Below are 18,821 nucleotides of genomic sequence, written 5' to 3'. Positions count from 1 at the left end.
GAGTTAATAATCTTTTTTCTTTCTCTGTCTCCCTTTTTCTAGACGAGTGGTGAAAAGGTTAGTCGGTTGAGTCTGGTAGATTTGGCTGGGAGTGAACGAGCAGCAAAAACTGGAGCAGCAGGAGAACGACTGAAAGAGGGAAGCAACATCAACAAGTATGCAAAAACCAGCCACAGATCCACAAACTCATGATTGGTTGTTTTTTCCCATTTAGGATGTTTAATTAAACCTGAACTCTAGATTGTTTACAGCTGTTTTATTCTGGCAGTGTTACATTAGTTTCCCATTTGTATTATATCATATTATTTGATGTTATTTACTTGCAGATAGTCCCACTGCAGCAAGTGAAAAGCCCCTCTCATTGTTTTTGTGTGTATGTGTGTGTTTCAGGTCTCTGACGACTCTCGGCCTGGTGATCTCTGCGCTGGCTGAACAGGGGACTGCCAAAAACAAGACCAAGTTTGTCCCTTACAGAGACTCTGTTCTGACATGGCTGCTAAAGGTACAGACACAAAAGACATCATGTCCACCACACAGAGGAAATACATTCTATTTTGGATTTTTCTCATTGTGTCATAAACAGAACGCATCTAATTTCTACTCCTCTCTCTCTCCTGTGTCCAGGACTGTTTGGGGGGAAACAGTCGCACAGCGATGGTTGCAACCGTGAGTCCATCAGCAGACAATTATGAGGAGACGCTGTCGACGCTGCGTTACGCAGACCGAGCTAAGAGCATAGTCAACCATGCTGTAGTTAATGAAGACCCCAACGCTCGTATCATCAGGGAGCTCAGAGAGGAAGTAGAGAAACTGCGAGTGCAGCTGACCCAGGCAGAGGTGAGACAGCTTCAAAATCTTAGAAATCAAAGTCTCAGCTTTCCCCTGCTCTCATTCACAGTTTTCTTTCTCCAGTCTTTAAAGGCTCCTGAGCTGAAGGAGCGTCTGGAAGAGTCGGAGAAGTTGATTCAAGAGATGACCATCACCTGGGAGGAAAAGCTTCGCAAAACAGAAGAGATTGCACAGGTCGGACAAACAAAAATGATATAATAAAAAAAAAAAAAAAATCTGCATTTTTCTTTCATTATTTTGAAATAAATGATGTTTGTCCTTGTGTGTGTTTGCAGGAGCGTCAGAAGCAGTTAGAGAGTCTGGGTATTTCTCTCCAGTCATCAGGGATTAAAGTCGGGGATGACAAGAGCTTTCTCGTCAACCTTAATGCTGATCCTGCTCTTAATGAACTGCTGGTGTACTACCTGAAGGTACATACACACTGAGTTCCTCATGCTCTCATCTTCTTATTTATCTGTTATTTTTTTCTTCTTCTTTACAAAATAAAGTGTCACTATTCATTTAGTATCTGTGTTTAACTCAGATTCTTCTGCCATCTAAACACACATCTCTGCTGGCATAGAAAATCCAAAAGCAATGTTTGGATTATAAAAACTGAAGTTGCATTTTAAGAACTGTGACTGACAGTAGCTGTTTATGGAAAAGGGGGATTTAAATCCATTATACTGAAGTGGAAAGCATCAAACAGCTTTCAAGATTAAAAACATTGGTGTTTGATGCCCTGAATTAGAACTGATAAATTAAATACAAGCTTGTAGGGATGTGTACTCCACCGTCACATTTATGTATTTATCAAATTTTCTGCTGAAAACATTTTGGAATATTTCAAATGTTGTGTCTCAGGAACACACAAAAGTGGGTTCAGCAGACTCTCAGGACATCCAGCTGTGTGGGATGGGTATCCAGGGAGAACACTGTGTAATCGACATTACGCCAGACGCTGCCGTTATCCTCACCCCTTATCGCAACGCTCGGTAAGTTGCATCACAAAGCCAGGCTCCAGTGTGGAGTTTTTAGAGAGGAAAGCAGCACTGCCAGGATCAATAATTCTTTTACAAACAGAGACATCAGGTTTTAAGAGTAAATCCGAATGTCACTGCTGTTGTCATTGTGTTACAGGACATGTGTTAATGGTTCTCCAGTAACCAGCGCTCTGCAGCTTCACCATGGAGACCGGATCTTTTGGGGAAACAATCACTTCTTTAGGTAATTTTAAACAAACCCGAAATGTTTTGATGTTGTTTGGAAATTAAAGTTAAAATTTTGTTGTTGATTTCCATAGTTTTCCCTGTCATAGGATAATCCTGCTCTATGTGGTGTTTTAACATTAGTTAATCATGTATTATTTTATATCAGAACATTTTTACCCACTTTATTTTAGTGTTTATTAAACAAACTCATGTATGTCAAAGTTTCATCATGTGACATCAGACAAATTAAAGATGGAGGAATTATGAACTAATTGCAGTCAGTCAGGTTTTGAGCTAATTAATCGAAACATACCAAAGATCAGAAGTAATAAACCTGGCGGCTACCTGCAGGATCAACCTGCCTAAGCGACGTTCCCGAGGAATGGAGGAAGAGGATGGTGAGGGTGGAGTAATGAAGAACAGTGGCAGCAGTGAGCAGCTGGATGCAGATGGGGACACAGCCAGCGAAGTGTCCAGTGAAGTCAGCTTCTCCTACGAGTTCGCCCAAACAGAGGTCATGATGAAAGCCCTCGGCAATAATGGTAGGGACACGTTAAGAAAATGAAATATCTATGAACTGCAAAGATAGATCATTTTCCTGTGTCAGTTTTCTGACTTTTTTCTGTTGTGTCCTGTCAGACCCCATGCAGGCCGTCCTCCAGTCTCTGGAGAGGCAGCATGAAGAGGAGAAGCGCTCTGCTCTGGAGCGGCAGAGGCAGATGTACGAGCAGGAACTCCAGCAGCTCCGCAAGAAGCTGAACCCGGACCGTCTGTCCACAGGTCAGTCAGGAGCGCCGACACCCGGCCAACAAGGTCCAGCACAGCAGTCACACTACCGCAGCCTGGAGAGACTCAGCATGGGAGGGATGAGCCATTCAACCAGCGCTCAGAGCCGACTGAGGCAGTGGAGTGAGGACAGGTGAGTGTCTGTGAGTGTGTAGGTATGTGCATTCTTGTTGTGTTGTGGATTTAACATTTCCTCTTCTTCCCTGACACCCCCTGCAGGGAGGCAGTGTTGGTGAGGAGTCTGAGAAGGTTGAGGGAACAGATCGTGAGGGCAAACCTCCTGGTGCAAGAAGCCTGTTTTATCTCTGACGAGCTGGAGCGACACACTGAGTACAGAGTCACTCTGCAGATCCCATCAGACAACCTCAATGCAAACCGCAAGGTGACACAAACACACTCAGGAGCAAGTTTCCTGTCTTCTGTTCCATTCATAATCTAATCTGTATATATATGTGTGTGTGTGTGTGTGTGTGTGTGCAGAGGGATGCTGTGCTCAGTGAACCAGCGATTCAAGTCCGACGTCGTTGTAGAGGGAAACAGATCTGGAGCTTGGAGAAGATGGAGAACCGACTGGTGGACATGAGGGAGCTGTACCAGGAGTGGCAGGACTACCACCTACATCACCAAGACAACCCAGTGAGTGAACATGACAACTTTGCTGTCTTAAAAAATAAATACCTTGCCTGGTCACTATGACATCACCATCAGTAACAGAGTGTACACATGCTTTATATTGTAGTGATTATGTAATGAGGACATACCTCTTTGTTAACTTTTGGAAAGATGATCAATAAGCACTATTGATGACGACTTGTGATTAAAAGGTGCTAAAACTTGCATTCATTTAAAATATTCTCGGTTTCTCTTGTCTAGGTGATGCGCTCATATTTTCGTCGGGCTGACCCGTTCTTCGACGAGCAGGAAAACCACAGTCTGATCGGCGTTGCAAATGTTTTTCTGTCCTGTCTTTTCTACGATGTCAAGCTTCAGTACGCCATTCCCATCATCAACCAGAAGGGAGAGGTAGGGATACTATTGGGTTACACAGAATTTAAAAGTATAAAAAATTGTATGTATCCTGTTAGACCCTAAATATCTCAGGTAAATATCTATGCAGCCTTTAAAATTTTATCAGACAATAACTTATATGTAAGTTATTTTGAATTTGTCTGTGGGTTCTAAAACCCACCAGCTTATTCCATTGAGACATTACATCCATTTGTAGTGATCCCTCTGACACCCGTCTAGAGTGACTCATTGATCAACTGAAGAAGATTAAATCAGTGGATCATCATCTTCACGACAGAGGGGAAACATGTCAGGGTCAAAGGTCACATTAAGACCATAATATTGTTACGACAGTGATTATGAATCATTCCAAAATTCCAGGAAAAGATTGAAAAGCTCAAAAGACAGTAGGATTATTAAATGTTAAATCTTCCATTGTGTCTGTGTTCCGTCTTCTCTCTGTGATCAGGTTGCAGGGCGTCTCCATGTGGAGGTGGTTCGAGTCGGAGGCGGCTTAGAGGACAACATAGCTGGAGGAGACGAACCAGACAACAACCAAGACACCGAGATCCAGGATCGCAAATTTGTCTGCATGGTGAGACTAAAACATCACCAGAGCGACGCCTTCTCTTGTATCTACTGTGATTAGTCAGGAAGAGACAGATTTTGCATTTTCATTTTGAATATATTAAAATGACCTTTGGCCTTTGCATCCTCTGCAGATTAAGATCCTGCAGGCCACTGGTCTTCCCCAGTACCTCTCCAACTTCGTCTTCTGTCAGTACTCCTTCTGGGACCATTCTGAGCCAATCATCGTGGCTCCTGAAGTCGACCCATCATCCTCGTCACCCAGCACCAAGGACCCACACTGCATGGTGGTGTTTGACAGCTGCAAGGTGAGAACTGGAGGGGGAGAATCATTTCATAAAGAAAAAAGCGTTCACAGCTTTCATAGGTCATTTGTGGGAACATTTTTATAACAGTGGTGGGTAAGTGTTAATGTCCAGGTTGTGAGTATGACACTGGTCTCCATGGGCACCGTAGGAACTGGCGGTGTCAGTGACTGAGGATTTCATCGAGTACCTCACAGAAGGGGCTGTCGCCATCGAGGTTTATGGACACAGGCAGGCAGATGCAGGCAGGAACCCCGCCCTGTGGGACCTCAGCATCATCCAGGCCAAGACACGCACACTACGAGACAGGTAGACTCAAACACATACCCTCACCGCAGCCTGGCTTGCAAGACAAAACTGTTTTGTTTCCCAGATCTCTTGATGATGTTGGTTTTTTTTTGCAGATGGAGTGAGGTAACACGTCGCCTGGAGCTGTGGATTCAAATCCTGGAGATAAACGAGAACGGAGACTTTGTCCCAGTGGAAGTGGTTCCTGCTAGAGATATACGGACCGGGGGAATCTTCCAGCTTCGGCAGGTAGGAACCAGCAAACTCCAGCCAACAGGCCGACTTTGAAATATTATAAACATTTTCAAACGTATGTCCTATCCTCTACACTTCCTCTCCCTGCTCATCTGTAGGGTCAGTCAAGGCGGATCCAAGTGGACGTGCGTTCAGTTCAGGACTCGGGCACCATGCCTCTGATTGCAGAGATAGTGCTTGCAGTGTCGGTGGGCTGTGTTGAGATCAGGAACACTGCAGCAAACCAGGAAGGAGATGAGATGGACAGTTATCAGGTAGATCAGTGGATTACATGTCTGTCCATAGTGTCTGTTTACCTAATTTCAGTAAACCATAAATCAATTTGCTGCGGAATTGAAGCCCAAGATGGTTAAGTGACTGGTTTGTTGGACAGGAAAGAGATCTGGAACGTTTGCGGGAGCAGTGGTTAGCCGCTCTCACAAAGAGACAGGAATACCTCGACCAACATCTGCAAAGCCTGGTCAGCAAATCAGGTAACACACAAAGGAACATCAGTGTATGCAGACATTCAGAAAACTCTCAACAAACCCGCTATCTATACAATTACACTTCCACATTCAGAAACCTATAACACCACCCATTGCTCCGATAATTCTCAGGCATGTAGTCGTCTATAGCGTCGTCAGAGGGACTAGTTAAATGTTTTGAGTATTGTTTTGTGCACAGAGAAAACAGAGGATGACATGGAGAGGGAGGCTCAGCTGCTGGAGTGGCGCTTGACTCTGACAGAGGAGAGAAACGCCGTCATGGTGCCCTCTGCTGGCAGCGGCATTCCTGGAGCGCCTGCTGAATGGTGCGACACATGGCAGGATGTGTTTGTGTCTCTGATTTATCGACAAATACACATAATCATTACAAGCTGTTCCACATGTGTGTTCACAGGGTTCCTCTGGCAGGCATGGAGACTCATATTCCTGTCCTCTTCCTGAACCTCAAACGTACGTCACTTCCTTGGGTGTAAAACCATTTAGTTCTAAACCATACACTCATTATTATATTACATCAGATGGAGTGTTTGTCTACTTACAATGTTTTTTTTCTGTTGTTTCTCCAGCCGATGACCTCAGCTCTCAGGACCAGTATGAGGTTCCTGAGGCCGGAGGTTGGGATGCGTCTCTGACTGGAGAAGACGAAGATGACTTCTTTGACCTGCAAATTGTCAAACACTATGATGCAGAGGTGAGCATCAGGGATGACATGGTGTGGAAACTTTCCCACTGGAGTGTTAACTTGTGACAACACAAGATTTCACCAGAGATTTTACAAGAAAAGAACAGTAACACTGTGTGTGTGTGTGTGTGTGTGTGTGTGTGTGTGTGTGTGTGTGTGTGTTAGAATTGTTATCTCGAGATGCTGCCACCTTCATCAAACACAGTTTGCAGATCAATGTTATCATGTTCCCTTGTGGCATCGGGTCAAATCTGAAATGTTGCAAAATAGGCACTTTTCTCCCTGTGACGCTAAACCTTCTGCCACTGTCTGTCACTTCTCCTCCAGTCACATGATAAGATTCCACTTCTCTGCTGCTGCTGCACTGAGCAGACACTTTCCATATGTTACTAAAGCATCAGGCTAAGCATCAATAACTAATATTTTACTACTGTGACAGTGGGGCTGGTAATAAAGTTATGTAATCAGTATTTGTCTGAAAACTGTGTAACACACTGGGGCAACCCTAGTGAGGATGAAACTGCATTAAGCGATTTTAAAGGAATTCCTGGAGTTCCTATGTTCAACAGTTTTACTGACAAATTGTGTGTCAATTCCACAGGTGAAAGCAGAAGCATCATGGGACTCCACCATCCATGAATGTCCCCAGCTCAGTCGTGGTGGAGCGTGGCCCGAGCAGCGGGTATACCTAACCATCAGAGTAGTGGTTCAGCTCAGCCATCCTGCTGACATGCAGCTGGTGCTGAGGAAGAGAATCTGTGTTAACGTTAATCCCGGCCGCCAAGGCTTTGCCCACAACTTCCTCAGACGGATGTCCACCCGCAGCACCATACCAGGATGTGGGGTCACGTTCGAGGTCGTCTCCAACATCCCCGGGGTGAGGAAATGAAAAGATCTCAGAAAGTCTGTGTTCAGCACAGTGGATCACTGAACACGTGTTTTATTATTGTTATTGACATTTATTGGAAGCTAGCGAAAGGAGAATTCAGGCAGCAGCTGATGTAATATGCACAAGATTTATGTTGACTTGATGCATCAAGGAGACCAGAAGGTGGAACAATATACAAACGCTAACAGAGTAACATGAGCAATTGTCTGCCCCTATTACTCCTAATGGTGTATTGATATAATGTAATATAGCATATACATAATATATATAGTGGCATATACAGTAATGTGTGAGGATGTTCAAGAATTCCTCAACAATTATGTGCTGTCCCATCAGGATGCCCCTGGATCAGAGGACAGGGAGATGCTGGCCAACCTCGCTGCCAGCGCACACAACAGCCAGTCAGGTGATGAAGAGGCTGCCATCGAGAAATACCTCCGAAGTGTCATGAGTCTGGAGAACATCCTGACTCTGGACAGACTAAGACAGGTAGACAGAGAAACTTAAAGAAATGCACATGAACGCACATAAAAGCACATAAAAAGATAGACATGATGTGTATGGAACTAGTATACAACTACAAACTGTCAATGTGTGTGTGTGTGTGTTTGTTTTAGGAGGTAGCAGTGAAGGAGCAGCTGGCTGGCAGAGGCAGGAGCAACAGACGGAGCCTTAGTTCTCCCTCTGTCCACAGGGTAAAACACAAACACAATATACTAACATCCTACTTAAGACATTTTCAGCCTTGAACTCCGGAGAATGTCCACAGACTTGGTTCTAGACTTTCTTTGTAGTTTGCTTTTCATATGTGAAAAGCAAACTTGCGTTCTCACCCTTTATATTCAGTCTATGGTTCTCACATACAATGTCAGGAGGTTATCTGGAGTTCAGCGCATGTTGGACAGTAGCTTATGAGATGATCCCAGTATATTGTAATATGATCTCTGTCTGTCCATCCCCAGCTGTCTGGAAGTAGACAAGACTTATCCACAACCTGCCTGCTGGAGGATAAGGTAACATACTATTTGTTGATCTTTTTTGAAATATGGGTAAAACAAATACAGTACACATATCTGATTATTTCCCCTTTTTCATGTCTTCGTCTTGTCGTCTCTGTCTCCTCCTCAGGGTCGATGGGAGAGTCAGCAGGACATCTTCATGCCCTCTCAGTTTCACCGCACCCTCCCCCGCCCAGCCTCCTCCCCCTCCACCTACTCCACCTCCCCTTCTTCATCCACTACTTCCTTTGCTACGACCCCACCACAGAATCAGGAATCAGAGCAAGGTAAACCCCTCCCTTTAGCCCCCCTCTATCTCTCTTCTCCCCCTATGACTACCCTGTACTCATCCATCTTACTCTCTTCCTCCTCCTTTTATTCTCCTCTGTTTTTTTTATTTTTATCTTGGTTGGTTTATTTCTTCTAAGGATCCTTAATCTCACCAATCCTTTCCACCTCTTTCCCTTCAATCTCTTCTTCTGTCTGATGTTTCCATAACAACACATCTACAACATCTCATATGTCATTGTTTACATTGTAAGACGGTGGGTCGGGTCTCGTCTCTGTTCCCATCATTCCCTGCAAATGTGATGTGTACTATCTCTCCTAAACTTCCTTCTTTCGGTTTCATCTCTGCTGTTTTCTGACACTGTGAATGACTTTCCCTTTCTGCTCATACTCATGACTTGAGATTCTAGTGTCGAATCAATCTGTTCCTCTGTCGGCTAGTTCATACTGATTTCTTTTCCATGTCAGTCAGAATCAGTGTTACTGTGACACACGTTTGAGATTAATTCTGTTTTGAAAATGAACAGAGTTAATTGATTTTTGATTCATTTCTCTTTTCAGTTAATAGACTGCTCCTAGAATGTTTTTCATTGTATTTGCTAAAACAGCCATCTCCACCTGTGCCGGCGGATGTTTGCTCTCGTCAGTCTTTCACTGTGTTTGGGGGTTTTGGCCATTTCCTGGACTCGCTTTTCAACTTCCTGTCTTAATCTTTCACACGTCCTCTACCTCCCGCACCTCCTCCTGTTTCCTTGCCTCCTTCCTCTCTTCTACTTCCTCTACTCTCGTCTCCCAACCCCCCTCCCCCAGGTCGCTTAGGACTTGCTGCCTCTTATCTTTCAGTGAAGGCGCTGGTTCCTCAGATGCCGAAACTGCTAAAGTCTCTGTTTCCTGCACGAGATGACAAGAAGGAGCTGAGACCGTCGCCGCACAGCCAGCAGGTCAGCAGATGCAGGGTCGTAGAGTTCAGTGACACAGAGCACAAACCTTCTCCATTGCCTGAACAGTTCTTTTAAAACTTCACTGGACAAAAGTTCAGTTTACACACAATTGTCATAGTCATCAGATCGCTGCACCGCTCACACTACACAACTTGTCTCGTGAATCTTGCAGTCGTTGTGAGGTCACACTACACGACTGACTGACAACAGGGAGTCACACCCTACACCAAACTATGTTTAATCACTACATAACGTGCAAGAAGAGACATGGTGAGTCTGACTGATCCTCCTGGTGATGTGTCATCCTGCCAGAGAATTAAACATCAAGCTGGAGGAGGGGAAACTCTTCAGTAGACATCATTTGTAAAGAATAGAGAGCGGCTAGGGCCACATTTTTCCATCCAAACATGTCCGAGCCCGAGAAAAATAAACCCGAGCCCGACAGGCATTTTGTTTTTCTTGTCTGAATCTGAACCGAGTAGTTCAGTAGTAATGCAGTTAATGGAACCTGCACTGAGTTTGTGTTACCCTCTCCCTCGCACACATGGCTATTGTTTGATTAGCCTGATTACAAACACGTACAGTGTAAAATATCAGGGGGCACCTTACCACTGCATGTACCCTAACCACCTTCACTTTGCCCTGTGCTCTGATTGGCTGGAGCTGCCTGACCGTCTATGGCGAACTAGTATTCCAGCAGATTGGAAATCTGATCGGATGCAGCGAAGCATCAGTGATGTGTCGGCGAGCCTCTCTCTCTCTCTAAGAGTTCCCACGTAGTGATTGGAGAGTGCTCATCTCATCTGAAACTGCCAAATCTAACTTAAAATTGTGTACTACGCTTTAGTGGAACTTTGAGTGGAGCTTTATTTGATTGTGTTAGCATGTGCATGGTACGATCAAAGTGTTTGATATCTAAATAAATTAATCATACTAGACTGTAACAATTAGTACATTCCCAGTATAGTGAACATATGTGCATGCATACATGTACCCTTATTTCCTTGTCCTGACTTGTTCGTGTTACCCAGCAGCATGTGCCTCGCATTGTGACATCACCCGGAGGGGACGACAACAGAGTCAAGACAGAGACGGTGAGACTGTGCCCCGTCCTCCCCCCTCCCCCTTACATGTTGACTTCTGTTTCTTTTATTACTTCTGTTGGTTGATCAGTAAATTAAAATTTGATTCAGAATTATTACTTTACCAATACATTTAGTTTGATGTCACAGCAGAACAGAACTTATTTATATTTGATTGTGTATTCGTCCTTCAATGAAATAGTTTTTCTGCACAGCCACTGCTGCATTTATTAAGTAGTTAAGTTAAGTTATTTTCAACTCTTACATTTACATATTCACATCAAAACATTATTGGTCACTTGAGTTACAGTACATCTGTCCATACTGACCTCAGAGCAGTTTAATTGGGGATTTGCAAGAGAGACAGAGAGAGAGAGGCAGAAGCTTAAAAGACAGGCATTCTAACTCTTAGTCCTTTTATGGAAAAACACCCAATCTTCCATTTTTCGTAATTCAGTTTTATAGAGTCAATAATTACCCCTAATTAGAAAGTTGCTTCAGAGCCACAGAAGACTGTCTCCAACTATCTTTATTGGCAAATGATTAAAGAACATGTACATGTAATTTACAGTCATTTTCCTCCAGTGCAGCTAAAGCAAAAATGTGGCTCCAGTAGTTTGAGTAAGAAAAAGTATGGTTTTAGAATATATATTGTACTATAAAGACAGCGGCTCTGGAGGATATGCACCAGATCTGACTAACTCAGACTGCAGACGTCTCATAGCATCTCTGCTTTTGGCTCAAAAATGATTCAAGCATATCTGGGGAAGTTGATTATTAGTGCTGATTTTGTTTTGGTTCTTTTTTGTTTTGCCTTGTCTGCATGTTCTCCTCTCTCCCTCCGTTCCTGCGGCAACTGTGGGTTTCCTGAAAACCGTTATTCTGCAGCCCTCAACCAAAGACAGGCGGGCAGAGTTCCAAGAAGTCCCTCCTCTTCCTGTGCATGACCCGCATGACATCACCCCCCTAAGCCAGTCGTCAAGCGGCTACTTCTCCACTAGCGTTTCTACGGTTACCCTGTCTGACGTCCTCCAACCTTCCTCCTCGTCCTCCTCCCTCCTGGCTGCTGAGACCGCGTTACCCTCAAATCCCCAGCAGCAGCAGGGTGCTGACAGGAACGATGTTGTGACCTCTCCTTCTCAGTGTGCCGCCAAGATGGCCGCCATCGTGCCAGCCTCTTCCAACAGCTCAGCCAATCACAACAACGTCACCGTGGAAAACTCCTTCTCCAAACCGAGGCTGGTAAATTCAGGAGGAGGAGGTGACGGGTTTGAGAGGCTGGAAATCTTTGTGGACGATGAAGAGCGTAGCCGTGTTGACATTCTGCCTGAATGGCTGACGGACGGGTCGTATGTTACAGTCGGAAGCAATAAGGCGGGGACAGTGCGCTACGTGGGAATGACGCAGTTTGCAGAGGGCGTGTGGGTGGGGGTGGAGCTGGATACACCTGTAGGTAAGTACACGATTAAAGGTTTAAACAAATTACACACAAACTAGAACGGCACTCAGAGAGTTCATACCTCTGACGAGGCCCAACAGTCTCCTTATGACACCACATTTATATTCACTAGATCCAGACTTTTATTTGGATCTGCACTAGATTGCAAACATTTTTAAATCAAGATCCATGAATTATTCGCTGAGGAAATCAACTAAAATGTTGACAATGTTAAAGAAAGTTCCCCCTGATCCAGATCCGCATCACAATTTAAACGATTCTTCCCTGACCCACATCCTTCCACCAAGGTTCGTGGTAATTCATCCAGTAGGTTTTGCTCAATCTTGCTCACAAACAGAGAAACAGTGAAAACAAAACCTCCTTGAGAATCAGATTTTGTTCAGTGTAAATAAGTAATAGTTATTTAAAACAAGCGAACATGGTGCTATTAATGATGATGATTATAATGTCTGTGGTTGTGTTCTACAGGTAAGAATGATGGATCAGTCGGAGGTCACCGGTACTTCCACTGTAAACCGGGTTACGGGGTGCTGGTTCGCCCAGACCGTCTGTCCTGTCGCGACCGGACCAGTCGACGGACGGGAGAGTCTGCTCCTCCCGCCCACGTCCCCATCCTGCGAGGAGAAGCCATTGTTGCACGGAGGGGGGAGAACCGCAAGTCCTGGAGCAGTTGAAACACAGAAACAAGAAGCTTGATGAGAGAGATGAACTCCTTACAACCCTGCTCCTCCTGCCCCGCCTCCGGCTCTCAGCTATGCAACAGGCTAACGCATCAGAACTAACTTACTGCCGACGCTCCTATTGAAGGAAACAACACTCACATGTTACGTTAATGGATAGAAACAGAGTAACGAGACAGTTCAGAGTGAGTTTCTGAAAGACTATGCAGTGTGTGCAGAAGTCTATGAGAGGACATCTTGGAAAGTAAAAATGTAAATGAACGGCGGTCAGTGGGACGACTGCTGAGAGTGAATGGAAGCAGATCTCATCATGTTTGGAGGGAGTGGACAGGACGCTGCAGACGGTCTGATCTGTTTTCGCAGCTGATTTACACGGATGCAAACTACTCACTTCAACTATGTTTTAAATCTGGGGGAGGTAAAAAAAAAAAAAAATTGTGTCAGCTCTTACAGTGGCTGCTGACTTCTGCTGCATTTCCAACCTGTGATGTGTTTGCATCCCTGCATATGAAGTGTAGACCCAATGTCCCAGAATTCCCTGCTCCGGCTGCCACTTCCCTGAACCCCTCTGGGTCCAGTCTGCAGACTGACTGACACTTTGACTCATCGTTGGAGACTCGTCTCTCCCTCCCTCACTGACTCCTTTTCTTTTCTCTTGAAGATAAGACTCTCCCAAAATGTGCCTTCACCACGGCTTGTTTTGCAATTTTTTATTTCTGTGTATTTAATTTCCGTTGGCTGTGTTTGTGTCGAGGAGAAAGCCTTGTGCTACGTGTGAGGTGATCTCAGGGACTGTAGTGGGGAAAGGTTAAGGATGGGCGTGAGTGTGTGTGTGTGTGTGTGCGTGCGTGTGTGTATTTGTAAATGTTGTACAGTGTTGACATGTATGCACAAGTTCATGTTGTAGTCGTGTTGGTGTTGAAGATGAGACGTGTGGAGCAGGAAAAGTGCGTCCTTGTTGGACAGAGCCACTATGGGAGAGAGTTAGTTTGTACTGGGAGGTTTTAAAAGTTTTGCACTTGAGATGTTGGATAAGAAGCTTCTGTAAGTAAGGTGGTGAAATGGAGAGGTAGGGGACATGTTATCAGACAGAGGCTGCTGTAATGTGGAGACAAGCATATCTGGGCTTCCTGGATGCATGTATCTGACAACCAGGAGGTGCTGTCTATAGAGGAGTACTGTGTTGGTGGAAATAGACACGTGTGTATGTTGAGGAAAAGAAAGTGAGATATCCTGCAAGGAGTTTAATGCTTGAGAAAGATTTGCTTCTATGCATTTTAATGTGTTTTTAAAAGAAGTTTAAAAAGATAAATTAAGTTTTTATATTTTATTTCTAAATGACAGACACAAATGGGAGAGTGAGCTGAGATGTACGTTTTGGGAAAGTTTTTAGATGCAGAAGCAGTTTGGATGGAACATTCCTGACACATCTGCTGGAGGAAAGGAAGACAATGGGACGAACTTTGGGATTTTTTCATTTTTAAGTTCATGTTTTTCTTGAAAATTCTTGAGGGACTTTTAACGTTTGATACTGACCTCATTCCTGTGTATTAATTTATAGGAAAGCATTGGCAGTGCACCGCAGCAGTTGGATACTTAACGTTGGTCATAAATCCATGAAGAATGTTGACAGAACACACATGTGCTTGAAAAACGTTTCCATGAGTTAAAGAGCCATTCCACAAGTTTTACAGATGACGTTCAGTTTATTCCTCCTCAACGTCTGTAAACAGTCGTGTGTTGTCTCGTCTGTTGTGGCTCTGGAGGAACTTTCTGTCAGGTCTGAGAAAATAGCCCTGTGATGTCATCAGGGTTACACCATGAAGACTACGAGGAAAGAACAGGGAGCGCAGAGTTTGATGGACATGTGTGTTCATCATGTGGGGAGGGTCTAATGAAAGAGTCACAAAAGCCGTTTTCAGAAATGACCTGCGGGTAAAATCTGGACATTTGGCTTTAGAGTCAACCTGCAGTTTCAACAACATTATTCAGGCAAGAGGTGGAGCAGACAGAGACAGGAAGTGACGCATTAACTCTGCTGTGGAGATCACGTGATTCTCTTGACCACACCCAGACACCCGTGTCGGCTCTTATCACCACAATCTCTCTTGACATCTTCGTCTGTGTCCTCCACGTGTGTGTCAGCACTTTTTCACTGGGAGATACTTGTTTTCTTTTCATTTTTGCGACTGTTGCCCGTTGAATCCAGCAGGGATGACATTCACACATGCACCCCCTCCGGAGGATCTGTGGAGGTCAGTGCATGTCTGAAAGCAGCTTAAGTGGGACATGGCGGATTCGTGCGATAGTAGCAACGAAAAAATCACAATATTTCGGCCTCTGCTGCTTTGATTCCTTCATTAATCGGTTTCGTAATTTTCCTCGCTTTGTAATTGAAAAATACAAAGGTCTGAAAATCGCAAGAAGAAGGTTGAATTCAAGAAGAAGCGCTGGAAGTCACTGGAATGGGATCATTCACAGTGGTTTATAGGACTCAGACTGAGTCTCAGTCAGAAATGTATATCCAGAACCAGAGCTGTTGTGAAGGTGGGCGGTGAAGAGTCATCCTCAGTCTCTCAGAGCGATGAAGCTCATTGGCTAAATCGGTTGCGGAAACAACTTGGGACACTTTTCCCTCAACCAGGTTAAGTTCATATCCTAGTGGTGACAAACCTTAATGTGTTCGTAGACATGTTAATTCATGTCCACTGAGTCAGGCGTTTGTTTTTTGCTGTTTCTATGGTAACAGTTAAATGCATACAAAAGAATCTGATAGATTTCAGATGGAGATGATATAGTGACTTGTATAAAAACATTATATGGAATACTGTATGTGCATGTAAAGGCACTGAGTATTTCCAAACACTATCGACTTTGTTGATAAAGCGTGTTTGTTTTTCCTCATTCCTGTATATCATGTTTCTTAATTCAAGAAGCGAGATTTTGCTATTTATATTTAAATGCTCGTACACATGCCTTTATCGCATGAAAACTGATAAAGCCTTTTATTTGAATAAATCTTGCACAAATGATTCCATGAAAATTGCTGCTATTAGCATTGTAAATTAACCTGTAAATGGATCAATTGATTTCTCTATCACCCTGTCTCTTTCTGTTTACTAGATTGGACTTCTGTATTTTTCTTTTCTCTTTAAATCCTGATGGAGAAACTAATGTCAGCGCTTTGGGTTCAGAGACCAATACTTTTTTTCACGAATAGCTACAATTTTGAAAACGAGGCACTTTGTTTAGTCAGCCTTGAAGAAGAGATGGATAGAAAAATAAAATCAGCTCTGCATTGATTTTAAAGGAGGACTGAAACTCAGAGGCGTGTTAAAGCTGAAGTATGAGATGAGGCCACAGTGTGTCGCCATCGTCTAGTTATTGTCTGTGTATTTATTACTGGCCTCAAAGCCCCAGGACCCTGGAGTTCTCTGATTGGTTGGTTACTGTAGGTCTGGCGTGTTATTGGTCGGCAGGTTTGTGAGACGCTCTGTAGTTCGGACTTGATGGTTTGTTTGTTTTTGTTAAATGTGGTTCATAATAGTTTCGTGGTAAATGAAGGCAGAGAGGAAAGTTTTTGTGTGTGTTTGTGTGTGTGTGTGTGTGGCTACAGGCTTTGATCCAGTTGTGTCAGCGAGTTCTTACCGAGGTGGGAAACGACCGATGGCTGCCTCTTTCCTCAGGATATGAGTGAGAGACGCTCGGTGGCCGATCGTCTTTCCCGTCCTGGTCTCAGCTTGCACACTTGGGTTCGGGGGTTAGAGATCACTTCAAGCTTCTGGCTGTTTCTTTATGTTACTGTGCCTCTGAAACCACGTGACCATGTATCTTCCACACACTGTTTTTCATATCAGTGCTTCAGTTCATTTGCACAAAGGTCCCCAGAGGGATTCAAATAATATCGCTGGAACAAGTAGGAAGAAAATATAACCAGATTTTCATCATTCAGATGTTTTTTTTATTTTCAGCTTCATGTCACAATGTTTTTGATGCAATAATCCTTCGCTCACTGCTCTACTGCCAGTCATGGAAAAAAAAAAGAGGGAATTTATTAATATTGCAACACAGTATTTTACATGAGCGCTCAGCTCAAATGTAGTGGTCAGAAAACTTCCAGCAAACCTCTATTTTTCTCCGTACAGATGCAGCATCACGCATCGTCAGGTGAAGTGTGACGCTGACATCATATAGAAACAGATGATGCACATGATCCACAGCAGCGAGAGCCATCGCAGCAAGAACCCGTCAAAAACAGACAACCTAGCATCAGTAACAACTGTTCTGAGCGGACTCCGTGTGGTGGATTCATTTCAGTGATGGTGTCCATCCCTGCAACTGTGGATTAGAGTGAAGCCTTCAGTATTATTCATGTGACTGTATCCACATCACCCACACTTGTCCGAGAACTTTCACACCATGTACTGATCTGTCTGAGTCGTCAGCCCCTCACAATGTTTCACTTTTTATTTGACTGTTTTTTTTCTTGTTTTTGTCTTAAGTGCTTCTGTTATGCTCAGATTTCGGTTCCATATCTTTTATTGCATTTCGCCTCCTGCTGCTGCAGCTGTGGGACTTCTGGTTTAGAGCAACGTGTCTCCTCTCTGCCTTAACGTGGCCTTTAAACTAGAGCCAGACCGGTTTTAGCAGGAATAATCCCAACTGGAGTGGCGGTGTCCTGTGCGGTTTTAGTGTGAGCGTTACAAACCCATATAAACCCACTTTGGTTTGACTCTGAAACAAAAAAACCCCGTCAGTAATCAATTTTATAAAACCTGGAGTCATTTGTTCACAAGAAGGGAAGGCCATTATGTCGCCCCCTGGTGGCTACTGTCAAACCTCAAATATTGCATCCCTCCACTGCCCTCCAGCAGCGTGCCTCACAGCTTCTGCCTGCCCGGGATCACACCAATCCTTTAAAATCGTCTAAGTAGCAGGTCTTATTTGTGTGCTTTGAATCAAATCTTCCGTTCCTGCCTCCGCAGCGAGTTTCCACCTTGTGACTACCTCTGTCCCTCGTAGCGGTCGTCCAGACAATGTTCTGCCAACGTCCTCCCTGAGGCCTTTTAGCTGATACAGAGCTGTACCTGCTTCACTTCTCAACTGTCTGCATCCACTTCTCTTCCACATATTAGCAATACACGGCTGCGAGGTGATACGGCACAACCTGTTTATTTATTTTCCATGGAGAGCTGCAGCTGCTCTTCCTGGTGCATTTTAAACACAGTTAACAATATTCCCCCCAGGTACCTGCAGCCATAATAAACTGAGCTGTGTAATAATAGAAGCTGAAGGGGAGGGTTTGGTGCTTTTAAAGTCAGGGAGATATTCCTGCAAAAAAAAAAAAAGCCCCTCCAGTCCCTGTATCCCGTCACATGTTAATCTGAAGATTTACATCACCAACAATGGTTTTAATGTGGCCTCGTCTACGTTATCAATATATCTCCATCATCCCGACTAATCGATATCAATCATTGCTACTGTTGATTCTGTGGAGCAGGTTTGTGTTGATGTGTCGTTTGTGCGTGTGAGTGCACCATCAGAGTGGTAGTTCAGTGTATGTGTGTGTATATATGCGCATATTAAGACTTATAAAAAGAACCATCTGAGCACAAGTTTGGGTTTGTTGATTAATTTAATGGTTTTATGTAATTCTATGCTGCAATCCAAAGAATAAACCTGTATTATAATACATTTATAATTTTCATTTTCTATCATCTGAACAGTAATCTGGTAACAAAGAAATAAACAAAGGAAGATTAACAAGGGCATTTGTTCTTTTATTTGTAGCAAGTAGAATAAATGTTTAAAGACGTGCTGAGCTGTGTTAGACAATAATAACAAGACGCAATTTACTTGAAGGTAGGTGTTAAATAAAAGTAGCAGTAAGTCTGTTTGTCAGAGGAGATGTGTCAAATATAAGAGTTTGAGTCTGAAAGATGTTTTTATAACAAACCCAAATGTACTTATCATAAATCTTTTACTTTCTTGTAACAAAATTTTCCCAATTCAAGTTTTCACATCATCAGCGGATGAAGTTCTCGT

General features: G+C 43.8%; 1 protein-coding gene across 4 annotated transcripts in view; it reads left to right on the top strand.

The window, feature by feature from the left end:
- The window catches only part of kif13ba (kinesin family member 13Ba), a 47,023-nt gene extending 28,484 nt beyond the window's left edge, over positions 1–18,539 (top strand). The window contains exons 10-39 of one of the 4 annotated variants that reach the window (XM_069537393.1): positions 43–155; positions 391–502; positions 625–837; positions 913–1,023; positions 1,125–1,259; positions 1,693–1,823; positions 1,969–2,055; positions 2,391–2,581; positions 2,679–2,958; positions 3,045–3,207; positions 3,306–3,461; positions 3,699–3,848; positions 4,303–4,428; positions 4,556–4,729; positions 4,878–5,035; positions 5,131–5,263; positions 5,368–5,523; positions 5,643–5,742; positions 5,936–6,062; positions 6,152–6,207; positions 6,324–6,448; positions 7,041–7,316; positions 7,665–7,817; positions 7,946–8,023; positions 8,291–8,341; positions 8,457–8,613; positions 9,425–9,555; positions 10,587–10,649; positions 11,526–12,090; positions 12,565–18,539. In XM_069537393.1, the coding sequence (XP_069393494.1) occupies positions 43–155; positions 391–502; positions 625–837; positions 913–1,023; positions 1,125–1,259; positions 1,693–1,823; positions 1,969–2,055; positions 2,391–2,581; positions 2,679–2,958; positions 3,045–3,207; positions 3,306–3,461; positions 3,699–3,848; positions 4,303–4,428; positions 4,556–4,729; positions 4,878–5,035; positions 5,131–5,263; positions 5,368–5,523; positions 5,643–5,742; positions 5,936–6,062; positions 6,152–6,207; positions 6,324–6,448; positions 7,041–7,316; positions 7,665–7,817; positions 7,946–8,023; positions 8,291–8,341; positions 8,457–8,613; positions 9,425–9,555; positions 10,587–10,649; positions 11,526–12,090; positions 12,565–12,770 (4,677 nt within the window). In that variant the 3' untranslated portion in view covers positions 12,771–18,539. The remainder of the gene's footprint in view (positions 1–42; positions 156–390; positions 503–624; positions 838–912; positions 1,024–1,124; positions 1,260–1,692; positions 1,824–1,968; positions 2,056–2,390; positions 2,582–2,678; positions 2,959–3,044; positions 3,208–3,305; positions 3,462–3,698; positions 3,849–4,302; positions 4,429–4,555; positions 4,730–4,877; positions 5,036–5,130; positions 5,264–5,367; positions 5,524–5,642; positions 5,743–5,935; positions 6,063–6,151; positions 6,208–6,323; positions 6,449–7,040; positions 7,317–7,664; positions 7,818–7,945; positions 8,024–8,290; positions 8,342–8,456; positions 8,614–9,424; positions 9,556–10,586; positions 10,650–11,525; positions 12,091–12,564) is intronic. The other 3 variants (XM_020079978.2, XM_020079977.2, XM_020079975.2) reach the window with 3 other exon arrangements.
- The last annotated feature ends 282 nt before the right edge of the window (positions 18,540–18,821 follow it).

This window comes from Paralichthys olivaceus, chromosome 1 (genome assembly GCF_024713975.1).
Source record: "Paralichthys olivaceus isolate ysfri-2021 chromosome 1, ASM2471397v2, whole genome shotgun sequence".
Taxonomy (NCBI): domain Eukaryota; kingdom Metazoa; phylum Chordata; class Actinopteri; order Pleuronectiformes; family Paralichthyidae; genus Paralichthys; species Paralichthys olivaceus.
Note: the sequence above shows the minus strand (reverse complement) of the source record. Positions and strands in the feature narration are given on the sequence as shown.